This window comes from Bubalus bubalis, chromosome 11, assembly GCF_019923935.1.
Source record: "Bubalus bubalis isolate 160015118507 breed Murrah chromosome 11, NDDB_SH_1, whole genome shotgun sequence".
Taxonomy (NCBI): domain Eukaryota; kingdom Metazoa; phylum Chordata; class Mammalia; order Artiodactyla; family Bovidae; genus Bubalus; species Bubalus bubalis.
The window spans coordinates 73,659,442-73,681,589 of record NC_059167.1 but is presented as its reverse complement, the minus strand read 5'-3'; the positions used below and the strand labels follow the sequence as shown (position 1 = coordinate 73,681,589).

Sequence of the window (22,148 nt, the reverse complement as noted above, 5' to 3'; positions counted from 1 at the left end):
AACATGGTAGCGAATGCCTTGGATAAATGAGACTAGAATGTTTTGGGAAGAATGTCCCCACCAGGTCTTCTCTGTTTTCTCTATGGACTGATAACTGGGAGAAATGACATGTTCTATGTCAGACCCTTTTTAAAGGCATATATTCATTTGCTAGATTAGAGAAGAGCCCAGAGCTATGTTAGGGTTTCCTCCTGTATCCCTGAAATTAGTGAAAAATCATAAAGACACCGAGCCTGAGTCTATACTTCAGCTTCACTGAAGATTTTTAGAATACCTGTCTTGTTTTAGGATAGTATCATCAGCCCTATGATGTGTATATTCAACAAGTAGGTGTAATTTTTCATTTTGTATTCCAAGAACCAGACATAGCTGAGTCATTAACTCTTCAAATCAGTTCAGTTCAGTTGCTCAGTTGTGTCATACTCTTTGCGACCACATGAACTGCAGCATGCCAGGCCTCCCTGTCCATCACCAACTCCTGGAGTTTACTCAGACTCATGTCCATTGAGTCAGTGATGCCATGCAACCATCTCATCCTCTGTCGTCCCCTTCTCCTCCCACCTTTAATCTTTCCCAGCATCACAGTCTTTTCAAATGAGTCAGTTCTTCATATCAGGTGAAGTTTCAGCTTCAGCATCAGTCCTTCCAATGAATATTGAGGACTGATCTCCTTTAGGATGGACTGGTTGGATCTCCTTGCAGTCCAAGGGACTCTCCAACACCACACTTCAACAGCATCAATTCTTCGGTGCTCAGCTTTCTTTATAGTCCAACTCTCACATCCATACATGACTACTGGAAAAACCATGAATAGCTTTGACTATATGGACTTTTGTTGGCAAAGTAATGTCTCTGCTTTTTAATATGCTGTCTAGGTTGGTCATAACCTTTCTTCCAAAGAGCAAGTGTCTTTTAATTTCATGGCTGCAGTCACCATCTGCAGTGATTTTGGAGCCCCAAAAATAAAGTCTGTCACTGTTTCCACTGTTTCCCCATCTATTTGCCATGAAGTGATGGGACCAGATGCCATGACCTTAGTTTTCTGAATGTTGAGTTTAGAGGGTAGTATTAAAATATCAATTCTCTCTGCTTGAACTCTGATACCCTTCACCACTGAGCGCCCTCACATTTTTATACTTTGTTGCCCTTTAGAGAAAGTGCCAATGGGTAGGTAGCTAAAAAGCATCTTCCATTTGTATAGGTTGTTATGGTGGGTCTGTAAGGCAGCAAGAGATGCTTGCTTGAAAATTCCCACTCAGACAGATCTGATTGGATTTCTCCGGCCTCATTTTGGAGCCCATCAGAAGGACAATAAGAAAGATACTGAGTGGTTTCTTGACTATTCTCTAGGCGTGAAGTTCATTTGTTGGCAAAGAACAGCAAATATAGAATAGATTTTCACACTTAAATTTTTGAACTTATTCCCCAAATTATAAAATGTTTCTATTTCTGTAACATTCTGCTTAGAAACGGCAGGATAGTGAACCAAATAGCATGCAATTCGGTGAGCAAGGAGATGGGAACCGCTCTAGGCGGGATGGGGCACTCTAGGATGGGATAGTGTCACCGTATTGACACTAGCATATGGTGAACCAGGTTGACTGTATACTTTGTATTTGGCCCCTTTCCTCTCATCAAAAAATAAGAGCCACACATGTATTTTTTTTTTAATGTTAATACTCTATATTTAAACTTCCCAAATGAATGATTAAAAAACCGTGAAATAGTCCTGAAATAGCTCCTACCATTAACCAGTGCACTAGCTAGCATTCCTCTTTTCCCACTCAAGGCTCAGCTGACATTTCCTAAGAAACTATTTCTCAGAATATTTGGAGCCATGTTCCCTTATTAGTGTTCTCAAACTAATGTGCAGTCATTCCAGGGTGATGAAGCTCACCCATCAGCCCTGGCATTGTGTGTTCTGGGGGCACACAGAGCTGTTCCACACTTGGGTCTCTCTAACCTGCCTCAGCTTCATTCCCATAAGACTTCATGAGCAAATAATAGCCTGGACCATATCAGTGGCGTAATAGTAACAGCTAGGAGATGTGAGTCCTTCACTGTTTAAAGCAACAAAGACAAGCTGGAGGTAATCATTGCATTTCTTCTGTCCTTATGTAGTTGGACATTTTGAGAGAGAAAACAATTGAATGCTCAAGTTCTTACCAGCTTCACCATAAATCTAGGGCTTCAGTTTTGTTATGAGTTGAATTGCTTCCCCCCAAATTGATTTACTAATGGCCTTGACCCCTCCCCCTTCCCTCAGACTGTGACCTTACTTGTAAATAGGCGTGTTGCAGTTGTGATTAGGTAGGTTAAGATGAGCTCAGACTGGAGTAGGACCGACCTCGAATCCAAAACGACTGACTTTCTTATAAAACAGGGAAATGCAGACACTGCCGGCTGCAGAGGAAGGATTGGCGTATGGAGTTTCAAGTCATGCTGCCACCAGCAAGTCCATTTTGAGCTAAATGAAAAGTTAGATGGATGTACCCACTTTCCTGACCTGGGACTTCAGGAAATCCCTGCTTGGGGAACATGTCAGCTTTGAGCCTGAGTTCTAGGCACAGGGGTTTAGTCTCTTATTATGGGTCCCTCAAAATATCTTTGTACCTCAGAGCATGACTACATCTTTTAAGTGAAAATGGTCTGAAGATGCTGTGCACTACTCATTATGGACAGAAGTAAAATTATTGGGGATTGTTCTTTGGAAAGAGGTGCTATTTTGTATCACCAGAGGAGTAAGTACTTCATAATATACATGATAAATTTTGATCTTGGTCTTCTGAGGAATTAGGAATAAAAAATGAATTTTCTCTATTATATACACACTGCCTCTCCTCCAGCTAATGGGATTTTAAACTTTCACTGTTTTGCTTTCTTTGATGTCTGTTTTCTGTTTCTCCAGTAGGGAAAAGCCATTTATTTTATTTTTTTTAAAGAGAAACACTCATCCAACCACCTTGTTGGGCTTCCTCATAAGTGCCTTCCTAAGGAGAAAGCATCTTTCCTCTCCCTCTGCCCTCTTCCTGCTCTACCCTCCTTCCTGCGTATGCCTGCATGCATTCCCGCTCCATTGTTTCTCCCCTCACCTCCTCCTCCTTCTGCCTTCCTTTTCTTTTGAGTTAAAATTGATTCAGTGGTCAGGAAAAAGTTGACCATGATGGCGGATGGTCCATTGTGAGCAGCTCCTTGTTACTGTCCCACCAACCCAGTTGCCTGCAACCTGCTGAGAAGTGGTATTCCAAAATGCTGTGATTCATTTTTGGAAATGCCTTTTCCCATGGAAATAATGTTGGAAATGGTCATGAGGTGCTCAGCATGACTGCCAAAGCCAATTTACTTCAGTATATGAGTGAGGTACCGCCCTCATCATGCTGACCTGAGCTCAGTCCTTGGAGCTGGGGCAAGGTGGTACAGGTGCAGGAGATGGGGGAATGGGTCTGAATAATCTTCCTTGTGCATGACTTTACCTCCCTCTTGGCACCCTCTCCTTAGCTTCCCAGACCTTGCTGAGGCCCTGTCCAGCAGCTCTGAGGCAGCATGCTCCAAAATTTCCTGGTTGTCTTCTCCCACCAAGAACCCCTTTGCCAAGACGAGCTGAGAAAAGCATTTAACATTAAAGATGTTCATGTTTTGAACTGAAGTTGAGTGAGTGTGGGCAGGAGTGGTGCTGAGGAAGGAGCACTCACACATGCATGTACCTCACTGGGAATATGCTAGCCCTTGGGCGACGATTTCACAGGTACTCACTATCTGTCATACAACTTACATATGTCACATATATATTCTTAAATGCCTCAAATATTACGTTAGAGAAATGGTAATAAGATCAAATCAGTCGCTCGGTCGTGTCCGACTCTTTGCAACCCCATGAATCGCAGCACGCCAGGCCTCCCTGTCCATCACCAGCTCCCGGAGTTCACCGAGACTCACGTCCATCGAATCAGTGATGCCATCCAGCCATCTCATCCTCTGTCGTCCCCTTCTCCTCTTGCCTCCAATCCCTCCCAGCATCAGAGTCTTTTCCAATGAGTCAACTCTTCGCATGAGGTGGCCAAAGTACTGGAGTTTCAGCTTTAGCATCATTCCTTCCAAAGAAATCCCAGGGCTGATCTCCTTCAGAATGGACTGGTTGGATCTCCTTGCAGTCCAAGGGACTCTCAAGAGTCTTCTCCAACACCACAGTTCAAAAGCATCAATTCTTCGGCACTCAGCCTTCTTCACAGTCCAACTCTCACATCCATACATGACCACAGGAAAAACCATAGCCTTGACTAGACGAACCTTTGTTGGCAAAGTAATGTCTCTGCTTTTCAATATGCTATCGAGGTTGGTCATAACTTTCCTTCCAAGGAGTAAGCGTCTTCTAATTTCATGGCTGCAATCACCATCTAAAGTGATTTTGGAGCCCAGAAAAATAAAGTCTGACACTGTTTCCACTGTTTCCCCATCTATTTCCCATGAAGTGGTGGGACCAGATGCCATGATCTTCGTTTTCTGAATGTTGAGCTTTAAGCCAACTTTTTCACTCTCCTCTTTCACTTTCATCAAGAGGCTTTTGAGTTCCTCTTCACTTTCTGCCATAAGGGTGGTGTCATCTGCATATCTGAGGTTATTGATATTTCTCCCAGCAATCTTGATTCCAGCTTGTGCTTCTTCCAGTCCAGCGTTTCTCATGATGTACTCTGCATAGAAGTTAAATAAGCAGGGTGACAATATACAGCCTTGACGTACTCCTTTTCCTATTTGGAACCAGTCTGTTGTTCCATGTCCAGTTCTAACTGTTGCTTCCTGACCTGCATACAAATTTCTCAAGAGGCAGGTCAGGTGGTCTGGTATTCCCATCTCTTTCAGAATTTTCCACAGTTTATTGTGATCCACACAGTCAAAGGCTTTGGCATAGTCAAGAAAGCAGAAATAGATGTTTTTCTGGAACTCTCTTGCTTTTTCCATGATCCAGCAGATGTTGGCAATTTGATCTCTGGTTCCTCTGCCTTTTCTAAAACCAGCTTGAACATCAGGAAGTTCATGGTTCACATATTGCTGAAGCCTGGCTTGGAGAATTTTGAGCATTACTTTACTAGCATGTGAGATGAGTGCAATTGTGCGGTAGTTTGAGCATTCTTTGGCATTACCTTTCTTTGGGATTGGAATGAAAACTGACCTTTTCCAGTCCTGTGGCCACTGCTGAGTTTTCCAAATTTGCTGGCATATAGAGTGTAGTACTTTCACAGCATCATCTTTCAGGATTTGGAATAGCTCAATTGGAATTCCATCACCTCCACTAGCTTTGTTCATAGTGATGCTTTCTAAGGCCCACTTGACTTCACATTCCAGGATGTCTGGCTCTAGGTCAGTGATCACACCATCGTGATTATCTTGGTCCTGAAGCTCTTTTTTGTACAGTTCTTCTGTGTATTCTTGCCATCTCTTCTTAATATCTTCTGCTTCTGTTAGGTCCATACCATTTCTGTCCTTTATTGAGCCCATCTTTGCATGAAATGTTCCTTTGGTATCTCTGATTTTCTTGAGATCTGTAGTCTTTCCCATTCTGTTGTTTTCCTCTATTTCTTTGCATTGATCGCTGAAGAAAGCATTCTTATCTCTTCTTGCTATTCTTTGGAACTCTGCATTCAGATGTTTATATCTTTCCTTTTCTCCTTTGCTTTTCACTTCTCTTCTTTTCACAGCTATTTGTAATAGGAAAACACAAAAAGTGAAGAAAAGCAAATGTTCAGTTTTGTTATAGGCAATAAGCCAAATGTCATATTTCACAGGAAAGGCAGACACACAGCAAAATGTGAACACTCAGGCCTGAAAAGACAGTGTTGCCAACAGTTTCAAATACAAAAAAAAATGTCATTTAGTATCAAAAAACTGTAGGGACCACACTATGTAGTAGTTTCTTTCCTTTTCATTCACTGGGAAAATATATATGGAAACAAAAATAAGTATTTGTAGATATTATGGATCATTCACTGGGAAAATATATATTGAAACAAAAATAAGTATTTGTAGATATTATGGATCATAACAAACATACACATTTGATGTGTCTATTTGATGTGTAGATAAGACTTTTTTTTTAAACTGTCTTTGGGCATTAAAAGTGTTTAAAAATAAGGTGAGAAAGTAAGTTGAGAAAGTAAGTTAAGGAAGTAGATATTTAGAAAATATGTTCTGACTAAAAGAAGCCTGAATAGTAATCCATCTAAGGCCATTCTCAGAGGCAGTTCTTTTGAACTTGATTTCCCATATCTTCTTTCCTTCCTTTGTTTCAAAACTAGGCTGTATCTGTTTTTAGAGAAAAAAGCAAACAAACAAAACAGTCTCCGCATGGGTGCTTTAGCTGATCTCCGTAGGGGCTGGTGCAATGGCATTGTTTGTTTTTATTAATACTATTGTTGAGATAGTGTATTTTAAATCAAATATTCTAAATGAACACAGCCTATTCATATATATATATATATATGAATTTATATACGTATTTGGGTCCTGTACTTGGTTGATGTGAGCTAAACCCGAAAACCATATTTGAAATAAATAGAAAAAAATCTACAAGAGGATAAATCCTCACTTTATCACTCGATTTTCGTTATATTTGGGAATTATCCCATGGAATGTTTCAGAATGGTGGCTCAGATGGTAAAGAATCTGCCTGCAATGCAGGAGACCATGGTTCAGTCCCAGGGAACAGGAAGATCCCCTAGAGAAGGAAATGGCCACCCATTCCAGTATTCTTGCTTGGAAAATCCCATGGACACAGGAGCCTGGCGGGCTACGGTCTGTGGGGTCACAAAGAGTGGCAAAAGACTGAGCGACTAACACTTTCACTTTCACTTCACTTTCAGCCTTTATACAATGCCCATTTTTACCCATCATGAAAATGCCACAGACTGAGGGAGGGGCAGCTTACACACCCCAGGAGCTCTGGCCCCACGGGGTTTCTCTGGTTCTTTCTCGCAACAACATGTACTCGCACAAGGACCATTCTGTTTTGGAAACCTCTGTTTGCTTTAATGCTTTGTAGTATATTTTGATTTAAAAACGTATAATCATAAAAAGCTTTTCTTCAAGCTTTATTAGAGTTTTTAAAGGAGTTAAAAAATGAATTAAGGATGTCGCTGTATTCTGTTCTCTTTTGTTTGGTTCTTACATTTAACTTGCCATTTTCTCTTTTAAGCCAAAATTCTACACCAACTTTATGGGATTCCTTAGAAGAACCTGATATTCGGGATACTAGCGAATTTGAGTATTTATTCTCCAAAGACACACCTCAGCAGAAGAAAAAACCTCTCTCAGAGACCTATGAGAAAAAAAACAAGGTCAAAAAGGTATTGCCTGGCTATAGTAATCATAACTATATCACTGTTTTTTGTCCTAATGGGGTTTCATTATGTGCTGCTGGTTTGCTTTCCCTCTGTTTTCAAAAAAATGTTTTAGAAGGTTTTGAGTCACAGATGACATCAAGGAGCCTATATTTTGAGAAATCTGTACTTACTATTTTGGTCATATTGTCTGAATTTTCAAACTATTTTCTTAATCTGAACTTTTTTCCAGCCATTAATTCTATTAAAAAAAAAACAAACACTAATTTAGTGAAAAGTGGTCTGTAGGCTATGTGGAAAATATGCCTTACTTGTTTATAAATTCATTCATTGAACAACTATTTATCGAGAGTGTATTTGTGCTAGATTTTGTTTTAGGCCCATGCTATCCAGTAGGGTATTCCTTAGCCACATGTGACAAGGTTAAGTCATAACATTAGATAAATTTAAATATTTGGTTCTTCAAGTGGCATTTGCCACTTTTCAGTTTTATTCTTCTGGCTAGTTGTTACTATACAGCAGATTAAAGAGCATTTTTGTTTTTATAGAAAGTTCTATTAGATAGCACTGTCTGAGCACCTGGGTATGTTGGTGAAAAAAACAAAACAGATTATATTAACAGTCAACATAAAAAACAAAACAGATTATATTGCCTTGCCCTGTGCAGATTATATTATCAATCAACATCAAAAACAAAACATTATATTAACAATCAACATCAAAAACAAAACATTATATTAACAATCAACATCAAAAACAAAACTTTATATTAACAATCAACATCAAAAACAAAACATTATATTAACAATCAACATCAAAAACAAAACTTTATATTAACAATCAACATCAAAAACAAAACTTTATATTAACAATCAACATCAAAAACAAAACTTTATATTAACAATCAACATCAAAAACAAAACTTTATATTAACAATCAACATCAAAAGCAAAAAGTCAAGTCATGTGATAAGAGCAGCATAAGGAGGATCATCTTTGGGAGGAGGGGGAGGATGGGTTACAGGTTTGAATACAGCGTATTCAGAGTAGTCCTCATGGAGAAGGTGACCTCTGAGCAGGCTTGAGGGCTAAAAATCTGAGGCCATGAGCCACCCATCAGAGAACCAGACCAAGCAGGCAGACAGGTGTGGAGCTGAGTGACCAGTGTGCCTTGCACCGACTGTGTGACCCCCAAGTCAAAGTCCTTTCACCGGCCTCGCCCCGCTATCCATATTGTTCTAAGAAAGAATCAAGTGAGGTCGCCTACACAGCGTGCCGCCACGATGCCTGGCACCCAGTCAGCCCCCAGCGAGTGATTGCTGCCCTCGTTTTGCCACTGTTGCTGCCACTGCTGCTCTCTGTCTGCCTTTGTGTTGTGATGACAACATAGGTGGTGTTGAGGAGAATCAGTTGGCCCATGAGCAGTGTGTGTTTGAGCTGCACGGGTCCACTTGGGTGTGGATATTTTTCAATAGTAAATAATATAGTCCTAAACAGTCCATGGTTGGCCGACTCTAAGCTATATGCAAATTAACTCCTTAGTTGTTCAAGGGTCAGCTTTACAGTCCTTGGTTCTGCTGTTAATTTACGATGTGATTTGGGCAGCTTGTCTCACTTCTTCAGGCTGTATTTTCCCTTCTCTTTAAGACAGGGTTAACAATATCTGAGTCTATCTGAGCGATCAGGTTGTTGTGAAATTCAAATCTAAGAGGATTGGCAGAAGTGTTTTGAAAGTGTGTAATATCGAATGAGCGTTTCATCAACTCTTCATTCTTAAATTATACACTGAGGTGCATGCATTGGTTGGTATCTCAGATACCATTATGATTGAGAAATCTGCTATGCCTCATAATGGGGGAAATGGCAAAAGTCTGAATGCAATTTTCTGTTTAATCAAGTCAAATTGGACCACTGACTTGAATTATATGTGAAAATCATGATCAAAGTTTTTTACCTCTTAAGTTTGATGGGATTTTTTGTTTTGTTTGATGGAATTTATCAGTTTTCCTGATAAAAAATGTGATCCCAATTATAATTAAATATCAGAACAAATCTTTTAAGAGGACACATTGCATGAAACAACTTAGTTATATGCAAGAAGTCAAATGATAGACTATGAAATGTATACATGTGTGGTTAGAATCCTATGACATGGAAATAATGTGCTTTGCAGGCCAGCTTGCTTTTTAAGTGCGATCTATAGGAACAGAAGACTACTTGTTTCTATACAAAAGGCAGAACCAGAATCTCTGTATTCCAAAGGTGGCATCTTATTGCCTCTTCCAGGAAGTTTTCTCTGACCATCCACGAAATCCATTGAATGTTTTCTTACCCAATATCATATAAAATTTACTTTTGTTCTCTTCTTCTTTTAAGGTTGCTATTACTCATTGTGTTTTCCTCTCTCTGGATGCTTGATTACATGTTATTTATTCATAAAGCTAATTCTTTCTATTTTGGTGAATGAGAATTTTTAAAACATTGAAGCATTTGTTTTTGAAACATGAAAGCATTATTTTTTATTAATGCTAGTTTATTAGTTTATTAATGCTAGTTTATTAGTTTATTCTTATTTCTTATAATTGGTTGCCTTGTCAACAAAGGATTTTCACTAAGGCAGTTAATACTTGATGTGTTTGTTTTTCTGAGGGGTAAAATATCCTTCATTCAAGCTCTTTAATCTTTCTGAACAGTGAGGTTGCTGTTACCCCCAAAGAATCTGTGCACATGTGAAGTCACTATTTTTTCTTTAAAGGTAGGTCTACTGGGCTTTCTGGGTGGCTTAGTTGCAAAGAATCCACTTGCCAAGTAGGAGACATGGTTGATCACTAGGTTGGGAAGAGCTCCTGGAGAAGGAAATGGCAACCCACTCCAGTATTTCTGCCTGGGAAGTCCCATGGACAGAAGAGCCTGGCGGGCTGCAGTCCATGAGGTTACAGAGTTGCATACAACTTGGTGACTAAACAGTAAAATGACTACAGGGTTTCGATGGTCTTGAGGCTGCCTGAAGTCTGCAGCGAACTTGTGTCCCACCTTAGAGCTGAGATATTCTCAGTTTTAAAGAAAATAATGAGTCAATACCAGAAAACTCTGAACCTGCCTCCTATACGCCTTCCCTCTGTGCCCATGACCAGATTTCCAACATCAAGATGGATCCCTCAGTCTCTTCTGAAAGTCAGATGTTTTTTTTTCTTTTCTCTGAGAATGAAGATGGAAGTGAATTTTAGCAATTGTGAGGAACTGGGACTTTGAGTACTGGAGGCCAGCTTTGTTAGCCTAACCACAGAATGGTTCCCGTACAATATGACCAGGAAACACTTGCCAAATACATCTTTTTATGGTGACCAAAAGTGGAGTATATGTTGGAGTTTTAAGAATTCAGCATTCTGAACCTCGGCTTCTGGGACTGTGCTAGAACCGAGACATATACGTGAGCATCTCTTAAGTAGAGCTGGTTTGCATCCATCTATGTATCCCACATTTTTAGTTGAGAACTGTTCAAATTGTCATGGTTCTGGTAAACTCAGATATGAGTTTCTACTTCCATCTTTTATAACAGTTCCCACCACTGGCACTAGTTTTAAGTAAATAGATATATAGCTTCTTTTCTTTTCTTTTTGATACATATCTTCTTAAACTGGGCCAGGATCCTGTTTTCTAGTTAGACACAGTCTAAGAATTAGAAGGAGCCTTCCTGATCAACTAATTCGGTACCTTCATTTTGGCCCATAAGAAACGAGATCTAGAAAGATAAAGATGACTTCTAGGCTTTGTACGCTTTTCACAGGAAGTCATCGATAATGACAGAACCTTGAGAGGATGTAGAAGAGCCTCAGTATGTGCCTCCACTTTTCCTTAATTTAAACAGTAATTTGCCATACTTAAAGATGATAGATTTTACTAGGGTAATTGATTTTGACATTTATAAATGAGAATAACCATTGTTAGAATCATCAACAGGATACAGCTACAGTTGTGCAAATCTAAAATGTGTCCTACATGGTAAAATTATCCAGAGTTTTCTTCAGGGTCTTTCAATAGGAATCCAAATCTTTGAATAAAAAGACACTTTAGGTATAAGTCCAACTATAAAAGAATATGGAGAATTGGAACTGTTTTCCTTTGACCCTAACTATGACAAATTCTTAATTGCATACTCAGACATGAGCCTTCCTCATTTGTGACCGGAGACCATTGTGCCGCAACAAACGTAACATTTACCAAATTGAGAACCAGAGCTCAAAACATCCTCTCTTGTCTGTACCACTAATGCTTAATACCACCTCCTATTTTTTTGCTCTCGGATAGCTTTCAGGGCAAGTCGTATAACTTGTACACACTAATTCTTTCTCTACAAAATAGGGAATAACAACCCTTCAGGGTTGTTCTAAGGATAAAATGAAATCATGATTGTGAAAGTACTTTTAAGTATTCTCTAGAAATGTAATAATCTCTTAGTTTATGAACAAATATGAAAACTTTGCAAAGAAATTCTTGAACATCACTGATTCCCGCAACCTTGTAGAGCAGGGGTCCCCATCCTCTGGGATCTAATGCCTGATGATCTGAGGTGGAACTAATGTAATAATAATAGAAATAGAGTGTGCAATAAATGTGATGTGCTTGAATTATTCCAAGCCCCACCCCTCCCCAGTCCATGGAAAAATTGTCTTCCACGAAACCAGGTCCCTCGTGCCAAAAAGGTTGGGAAGCACTGTTAGAGGGCCTTCAAATATAAGTGTGTCCAGTCCTGAAACTTTGCAAATGGTCGTCTCTAGATCATTCCTGTTCTTCGGTATTTGTGGAAGAATTCCACAGCTTCCTTTAATGGCTCATACTACAGACATCTAGTAGTTCATCTTACAGTGGTTGATATGTCTTTTTGCACTGTGAAGTAAGAGTTTTCACCGTCAATACACCTATATTTATACTATCTCTAAGTTACATGTATTCTGGGAAAAGGCAGGTCAGCGTCTTGACAAGGAGCCAGAAACCTGCTTTCATCGTCTGAGATTCTTTGTCCTGGTGCCTGTCAGAGAAGTAGCTACTCCGATAAACTTTCCAATTGCTCTCTAAACTTGCCCAGCAGCATTCAGAAAATTAGCGTGACCTGCCAGTGTTCTTCCTCTGTCGAAATGGCACGATCTTACTTTGAATTAGGAATAATGTCCGTGCCTGTTCCCTCCTCTGTAAGATACATAAAAATCATTCCTCTCCCTTGGCCATTTTAATAGCGATTTCTTAAGAATTAATGAGATAGTGGCTATTCCCTGATCATTGGTGGGGATGATGGTGTAGGGAGAGGTGGCGATGGTCCCTCAGATGCTTGTCTGTTGAAACTTCCTGGAGCCAAAAGCTTTCAGTTGTAATTGGGTCACTTTGGCCAGGATTGTAGCTGTAACTCTCAAATCCCAGACTTGGTGTCTCAGTTTAGTAGGGAGGGGAGAAGAGTGGAAGGAGAACATCATTTGGAATTCTGAACGTAAATTTATAGGGTTTTCATAACCTGTTGCCTTCCAAGTTTATATAATTTCAGCTTTTGTGTACAAAGATAATTTCTCTGGACCGCCTTGGTAAGATATGTGCATTATTCCCCTCCCCGTCCCCCTCCGTCCAGGAATGGGAATGCGTTTGCCCAGCCCTTTCTATTTCTCATGTGTTTGAAAAATGAGCAGTGAGGTTAGGGGTTATCATCTATAGCAGTGAGTGAAATCACTTGCCCCGTGTGTCGATTACACCAATATATGACCTTGAGGTCATTAGTGCTATGTCCAGATTCTTTGAGTGATACCTGGAATGATCTGGGCTTTCCTGTTCTTCGGTTTGAAGATCCCTGACTGGCCAAATGTACTGAAAGCAAACTGGAGCTTCTATTCCGTGGCAAGCACAGCTTACAAAAATTCTGTCTTGTAAATTTTATTTGGAAATAAGACAGCCCAGAAAGTTAAGTTGTACTTTTACTTTATTTACTTACTTTTTAATTTATTTTATTTTATTTTTTTTAAATGGTTGTTAGAACTTGTCAAGTATGGATATCAATGATTCTTTCAGAATGTTGAATTTGAGTATTATTCTTGGAGTTCAGCTGTGTTTCTCTTGTTGGCTGTTAAACAGTAACTTAATCTGGACTTATACCTCAAGCCAGCTCGAGGATTGTAGGGTGTTCAGTTCCTACCCATACCACAAGAGGGCACCTTCGAATGCTGAGCTCCAGAGCTCAAGTGGCTTCTGTCCTAGAGCCGGGGCAGTAGAACCTATAGGAAAGTTAACTGCCCCTCAGCACTACCTTTCTTCTTGTTAAATTTCTTTATTTTGGACCATGAGGCCAGATTTCACAGCAAATTATCCACTCAAAGTATTGGGAGCCAAATGCATACTAGAAAGACTTATAGGTGTTAGTAGAATAGAAATCATTAGTAGGCACAGTTCCAGTACTTAGAGTGAATGACAGCAGTATAAAACTTTATGAAGTATTAGACTTAGCCCCTTTGAGACTGATCCTGGGATCACCTTCCTTCTCCCCCCCGCCACACACACAGAGTTCTTTACATTGTCCATATCTAAAGGGAGTGAAGATGTATTTGAATATGGACTCAGGGTTCTCTGATTGGAAAATAAAGAAATTGATTAGATGTTACAAGATGTACTATGAGAGAACACTTCTAAATATCTGTGGTGTTTTTTTTTTAAAGTATGCTATCCTTTATTCCTAGTAGAGTAAAATTTTTGAAATCTCACCTGTATTTTTCTGGACCTCATTCATTTATACTTAACACATTTATATGTATACTTAGACCTTTCCTAAGATTGTGACTGGCTGGACCTAGACAGTGGTTTGAGAATGAGTATTAGTGAAGGGACTTTGATGGTGTCAGTGACTTCTCTGGCCTCCAGTGCTAAGCTAGAAGTATGTGAGGAAATAACAAGAATGAGCAAAGATCTTATATGTGTGTTTAAGTCACAAACCCAAGTCACATGGATGCTTGCAAAACTGAACACATAAATGCTTTGCAAAGTATACATATCTCTGATATAGTCAAAGGTCAAAACAGCCCCCATGCCACATGCACACACGTGTGCACATTCATAAATATGTGCTTAACATGGACAGAAGCCTTAATAATCTTGTATTTATGTAGAATCTTTCAAGCGAAGGTGACAAGATTTCAATAGCAATAATAATGGTTAATGCTCCTAGCATTTTTTAACTTATCCAGTTGTCCTAAGAACCCAGTGAGATCGTTCTATGATTATTCCCATTTTGTAGGTGAGGAAGCTGGAGCTTAGAGGTTTATGTAACTTGCCCATCATCACACAGCTCTTAAGTGGCAAGGAAATGAGTCCACCAACCATCCCACAACCTGTGCTCTTAATTACTTGACAAAAGGTCTGTTGGTCTGAATTTAACTACAAGTGCTGACTTTATATTCGCTTGTAGAAGCCTGAATTGTATTTTCTGGTCCTTGTTTTGTGAAAAGAGTGCTGGCTTTGTTGTCCATAGACCTGGTTTCTACTTATGGCTCTGAACTTAGCCAACTATGGAATCTCAGGCAAATTCTTTAACTTCTCTGGGTCTTAGGTCTTTCATCTGTCAAAAGATAAACTTTGATTAGATAAATTCCAAAGATATGGTCATTACTTTTCCTTTGCAGATGGGTACACTCAAGAGTCACCAACTTTTGTCTTATTTATTAGAGGGCAAATGGACAGATGGAAAAGACCCTGATGCTGGGAAAGATTGAAGGCAGGAGGAGAAGGGGGTGACAGAGGATGAGATGGTTGGATGGCATCACTGACTCAATGGACATGAATCTGAGCAAACTTGGGGAGATGGTGAAAGACAGGGAAGCCTGGCATGCTGCAGTCCATGGGGTCGCAAAGGGTGACCTTCAAGTGACACATGACTGAGTGACTGAACAAGACAAAGGCATGTGATTCAACATGTTTGTGCTCAGACCCATAGATCAAACTGCCTGACACCATAAGTACCATGTTGTATGAGCCACAGGTATATGGGAGCTCAGGGAATAATTGTTAGGGTTTTAATAATCCCCTAATTTTAAAAGGGGCCTTTCCGGGTGGTTCAGTGGTAAAGAATCAGCTTGCCAATGCAGGAGACATGGTTCGATCCCTGGGTTGGGAAGATCCCCTGGAGAAGGAAATGGAAAATTTGCTCCAGTGTTCTTGCCTGGAAAATCACATGGACAGAGGAGCCCGGCAGGCTAGAGTCCATGGGTTCACAAAGAATCGGGCATGACTAAGCGACTAAACAACAATGGTCTTAAGAGACAGAAATGTATTGGAGAGTTACTTTAAAATAAAGTTTCTCTGTGTACTGGGGTTTTGAAGGACTGGAAGTCTGATAGGGGAAAACTACAGTGGAAGTGCTCCAGTGGTCTGGTCTTGAAGGTAACTGGTTAGCCACTGTGTCCAATCATGTAACCTCTCTGGCCTTGGTTTTGGTAACTGTCATGGCCTCTGGAGCAGATATTTCTAAAGATGCTTTCCAGATGCAAAGTATCAGATCATACCTGTATGTGGACACCTTCACACATACATTTTAAAGCTGAGTTTGTACAAGTGTGTGAGTAGAATGAAACCATGGATTTGGACCTGTTTCTTCCCCCAAAGATGAAATATTTCCCTTCTCACACTTGTCTCCACTTAATAAAAAAATCTTTGGTGATGGCAGCCCAATGGCTGAGCTGACCAGCTCCTTTCAGCTGGTGTGGCCCTCCAGCCTCCCCTCCATCTTCTGATAGAGTTTCTAGGGTACAGAGGCCAAGCCCAGAGTTCAGGTTACACCAGACAAAGCCATCCACGTGTTTCCTAGGACAGTCTGGCTTGACCCCAGGACTGTGGCTACACTTATAATTTTTTATAAAATACCCTTTGTCCCAGAGCTTGATTTCCTTTAGCCTGACCAGATTTGTCTCCAGCTGAGGCTTATTTGCATGGCTGTAAACACAACCCGACAAAGCTCACCAACTGTGATAAAAGCAAAGGAAACCCGAGACCATTGGAAATTCCAAAATCTGCCTTCAGTATCTGAGCCTGACTCACAGTCACGCCTCAGCCCAGGAGACTGCCAGCGTGCAGCAGCTAAAGAAATGTTATTCTGATTGATCTGATTAGGGCAACAAGGTTAGCCATGGTCAATTTACAAAGACAGTTTGAGAAGAAATCATGTGTGTAGGCAAGTTATGGGTCAGCGAGGCCCCTGCCAGAAGTTTTGAAAAACCATGGCTCTGCCAGGACCATTATCACATCTCCTCAGTGGGGTACAAATGGGATTGGAAGGCTATGGCCCCTCCAGCACAATGGATGGCAAAAGGGGTTGGGTTGGGAAGGGCTGGGGAGTGGTGCTTGCTTGTAGCTGATTTCCTTCACTGCCAAGCCCCTTACATGAAGTTCCCTATACCCCATGAAGAGGACTGACCCAGCCCCTCGTCGCTGGGGAGAGAAGGTGGGGAGGCTGTGGAGCTCTAGATTGACCCACAGGAGCAGCCAGATGGAACCTATTGGGCATTTTGATCCCTTCCTTCACCACAAGAGTGGTTTAATTGGGGTCTTGCTCCAGGCCCTGGTTACTAAATAACCTGAGTCTTAGTGTTTTCATTTTCATTCATTAACTTTTATGCTAGGTACCGTATTAGTCACATTAGACATTTTGCATGTGTTAAATATCCTAGGAGGTGAGAAGGTGGGAGGGCTCTTTAAAAATGGTATAGAGCTGCAAGGACCAGGGGGTTAATTCATGACCTAATTATCACATCACTTTTGACTCTCTTGTAGACCATCTTGTACAGCTTCCTTAGTTTACAGCAAACACAAATACTAACTTTTAAACTTCACTTTCAAATGGTTATGGCGTGCGTATTGGTTCTGAAGATCTTGGATCTTTCACTCTGGGTGTGGTTCTCTTCCTCCCTGCTCAATTCAGAAACATAAATGAGTGTTACTTACAACCCTAGGCTAAGGTACATTAATTAACAAAGAAAGATGTATTTAAAATGAAGCCAACCAAAAGCCACAGTGCTTGAGCTGGGCCTCATCATAAATAGTTCACTCTGTACTATACTCATCTTACTAATGGAAAAAATGAGACACTGAGATGGTTGCTTAGAGAATGTAATTCAGAATAGCAGCAAGATGCCGAAAGCATGCGATGTTTAGAATGATTTAGGAAGGCATTGGAGAAACCGGGCCATGCGATGTTTTTGTTGTGTTCCTTACGCTGTTGGGCTGTGGAGGTCTGTCAAGTTCAGCTGTGTAGGACACAGCCGTTCATTTACCACCAGTGGAAGGGTTGAGCCTCAGAGGCTGAAGGTATGCAGAAAAGAAAGTTAGACTCACAGGCCAGCATAGTAGGTCACACCAGTTGGCTGAGATCTTGGTGTGTGTTTGTCTCAGACCCACCAAGAAGCCAGTTTCAAGGCTTCCAATCAGTCGCTTCCTCCAGCAAACCCAGGGCACCAAGAGTCACAACTCATCTAAGTATGGAAGGTGGTCATGTCATGGTTCGGCAGGGGTTTCTGGAAACCACACAGGCTCCACTTTTTCTTTTTCTTTGAGTCATCACTTCATCCACGGGGCAAGTCCCTTCATCTTGCTAAGCTTCCTCTTTTCAGTTCCCTCATCTGTAAGGTGAGAATAACAATAACAAATAGTACCTATTTCAAAAGGTGACTGTGAGAATTAAAATAATCTGTGACGTGTTTAGCTGCACGTCTGATGCATACATATCTGCTGCTGCCACCGTACTATTACCACCATCATCATGACCATCAGGGGTAGCAATAAGAACAATGAAAACTCCACTAGTGTGACCCCTAAAAGAGAAGGGGAAGTTGGATTCCAACCAGAAGCCTCATCTCTCCTGCAGGGGTGACTCCTGAACCCCCAGAGGGCTAGGAGAGATCCATCTCATCCTCTCACGTGTGTGTGTGTGTGTGTGTGTGTCCGTCCGTGTGTCCGTGTCCCGTTGGGACACAGCTGTGTAATTAAAGTAAATGAGCTTAAGCTAGATGCTCAGAGATGCAGGTCCTCAAGATGTGCCAAGAGAAGACTGTGCATTAGAACAAAAAGATGATACATTTGCCTGCATTTTCTAGTACTGTTTTTATTTGGCTTTCATAAGTATTCTATGTTGGTAGTACAGGTTTTCAGAGAAGGCAATGGCACCCCACTCCAGTACTTTTGCCTGGAAAATCCCATGGACGGAGGAGCCTGGTAGGCTACAGTCCAAGGGGTCGCGAGGAGTCGGACACAACTGAGTGACTTCACTTTCCCTTTTCACTTTCATGCATTGGAGAAGGAAATGGCAACCCATGCCAGTGTTCTTGCCTGGAGAATCTCAGGGACGGGGGAGCCTGGTGGGCTGCCATCTATGGGGTCGCGCAGAGTCGGACACGACTGAAGCGACTTAGCAGCAGCAGCAGAGGCAGCAGTACAGGTTTTAAGTTTGTTGGCTCTAGGGAGGCAACATAAGGGTGCTTCCTTAAATCCTTTTAGAATATGATAGGCTATAAATAAATAATATAATCATGTCTAGGATCACTGATACAGGTGATGATGACACCCTTTAAAGTGTGCTAGTTTAGGTTGGTTTCTATGTTAATAATAAAATTTAACTGACTTTTATTTTTATCAACATCATGCATGGATATAATTTTAAGAGTCAAGCAATATTAAAAGATGTAAGAAAAGCAAAGGTCCTGAAAGTCTCAACAAACTTCAAGCCATTTTTTGTACAGACCACATCCTCTGGTTAAAGTGAAATTAAGTTAGAGGTAATTTATCAATAACAAAAATCTCCTTTGCTTTTTAAAATTTATATTCACCCCTGAAGATAACTCATGGATCAAGAATGAAATTATAATGGGATTGAGAAACAATTCAAACAATACTGGTTATTAAGATTCAGAGATATAGCTAAAATGCATGGTTCTGAGTGTTTATATTAGAAAAAAGATAGGTCAGAAATAAAGCATTCAAAATAAATAGCTAGAAAAAGAAAAACAAACCAAGGAAATTAGTAGGAAAAATTAGATTGAACAACAAGAAAAGCCATTTTTGCAGATCAAATGTGATCAAAGATTTAAAATTTCATATGGTTCACCCTAAATGCATTTTAAGATAAGAAGGAAATTTTTGTAAACATTTTAATGCAATATAGAAGATCGATAAAGTCAAAAGTTTGTTTTTTAAATTGAAATTCAGAACTTCAGGCAAGGTTAAGCAAAACAAGCAAACATAAATAAAAATAATAGGAAAGTAAAAGTGAATGTAACTATAGATGCAATAGAAATGTATAAGATAATTCCATAACCAAATTTTGGGCAATAAATGAAAATAACATGAAATTTTAAACTTTCTTGAAAAATATAAATTACCAAAACAGAGTCAATAAGAAATAGAACAATGGAATGTCTTATAAATATTAAGGAAATTGGACCCATAAAGTCGTCTTACTAAGAAAGTTCCAGACCCAGTTGGTTTTATTACCCCAAGCATTTTCCTTCTTACACAAAATACTTGAAAGAATAGAAAATACACTGAAAATCATCATATACTCTTGATAGCACTACCAGACAAGGGCAGGAAGTAAAACAAAAGTTACAGGTCAGTTTCTGTCACACAGAAGGAGGTCCTCTTACCTGTGGAGGCCCTAAACAGAGTGTTGGTAAATGGAATCCAGCAATGAATAAAAGATTATTACATTGCAAGCATTGAGGTAGACCTAGATAACAGATGTCAGTTAACCCCAAATTGATTTCTAGTTTCAAAATAATTCCAATCAAAATCTAAATAGGATTATTTGAAATTTGGTAAACTTATTCTAAAAATTTGTATAGAAGAACAAATTTTCAAAAATAACCTTACAGAATCTATCTTAAACATCATATTTAGTGAAAAAAGCAAGTCACAAAAAAAAAAATTATTCCATTGATCTGAAGTTAAAAAAAAAACATAAAAGCCAAAGAATGTTATGGAATCATACATTTGCAGCAAACTATTTTTTAAAAAGCAAGGGAGTGATAGACATAAAATTCAAACAAAAATTCTGACAAAGCAAAGCCAGGTAGGATACTTACTGTCCCTCATAGCAAGAAAAATAAAGCAGGAGGCAGTATAATAGCCATAGTGCAATAGTAATTTGCACAGAAAAAACAAAGACCAGTGGAAAGAGTTGAGGGTTCAGAGGCAGATCCATGCATATAATGGACACTAACATATAACAAATGTGGTCTCTCAGATCAATGGGCAAAAATGACTATTGAAAAAGTACTTTAAAAATTGGAAAATATTTATATGTATATATCTCCAAAAGAAAATAGACCCCTCCCTCACATTATGAATAAAGATCAATTCCAGATGTATCAGACTCCTAAATGAGAAAGGAAAAAGTTAATAGTTTTTTAAAAAAGCATATAGGAGCATATCCTTGAACCTCACATGGAAAAGACACAAAAAGCATAAGTCAAATAAGAAATAAGTACATTAAGTAAAATTACATTAAAAAATTTTTTTTAATTTTATTTTATTTTTAAACTTTACATAACTGTATTAGTTTTGCCAAATATCAAAATGAATCCGCTCATCAAAAGATACCACAGAGTATGAAAAGATAAGCCACAAACTTAGAGGAAACATTTTTAACATATTTAAATGAAGAATTACTACCCAACTGTCTAGTTCATGTGAACACATGTACACCCTCTGCTGACATTTTTGCACCTTTATGCCAGGAGACTCATAAGAGTACTTTGTAAAAGCTAAGTATTTTATAATAGCAAAAATCTGAAAGTGATAACAGTTCCATCATCATTAGAGTGGCTGTACATCACATAGTAAATACTATACAACTTAAAAAAAAAGTCAACGACTGCTACATGCATCCACATTGATGGTTCTTGAACATGATGTTGAATGAAAAAAGCAAGTGACAAAATAATTATTCCATTGGTCTGAAGTTAAAAGCATAAAAAGTCAAAAAATTTTATGAAACCATATGTTTGTGGCAAAACTTTTTTAAAAAAGGGCGTTCAGTACAGTTCAGTCACTCAGTCGTGTCCGACTCTTTGTGACCCCATGAATTGCAGCACGCCAGGCCTCCCTGTCCATCACCAACTCCCGGAGTTCACTCAAACTCATGTCCATCAAGCCAGTGATGCCATCCAGCCATCTCATCCTCTGTCGTCCCCTTCTCCTCCTGCCCCCAATCCCTCCCAGCATCAGAGTCTTTTCCAATGAGTCAACTCTTCGCATGAGGTGGCCAAAGTATTGGAGTTTCAGCTTTAGCATCAGTCCTTCCAAAGAACACCCAGGACTGATCTCCTTCAGAATGGACAGGTTGGCTCTCCTTGCAGTCCAAGGGACTCTCAAGAGTCTTCTCCAACACCACAGTTCAAAAACATCAATTCTTTGGCACTCAGCTTTCTTCACAGTCCAACTCTCTCATCCATACATGACCACTGGAAAAACCATAGCCTTGACAAGACGGACTTTTGTTGGCAAAGTAATGTCTCTGCTTTTCAATATGCTGTCTAGGTTAGTCATAACTTTCCGTCCAAGGAGCAAGCGTCTTTTAATTTCATGGCTGCAGTCAGCATCTGCAGTGATTTTGAAGTCCAAGAAAATAAAGTCTTTGTTTCCATTGTTTCCCCATCTATTTGCCATGAAGTGATGACGCCATGATCTTGGTTTTCTGAATGTTGAGTTTTAAGCCAGCTTTTTCACTCTCCTCTTTCACTTTCATCAAGAAGCTCTTTAGTTCTTCTTTGCTTTCTGCCATAAGGGTGGTGTCATCTGCATA

At 39.8% G+C, this 22,148-nt stretch overlaps 1 protein-coding gene across 14 annotated transcripts in view; it reads left to right on the top strand.

Moving 5' to 3' along the window:
- The window catches only part of FMN1 (formin 1), a 498,278-nt gene that overhangs the window by 257,395 nt on the left and 218,735 nt on the right, over positions 1-22,148 (top strand). For all 14 annotated transcript variants that reach the window (XM_025295965.3, XM_044925241.2, XM_025295966.3 and 11 more), the window contains one exon: positions 7,187-7,337. In XM_025295965.3, coding sequence (XP_025151750.3) covers positions 7,187-7,337 — 151 coding nt within the window. The remainder of the gene's footprint in view (positions 1-7,186; positions 7,338-22,148) is intronic.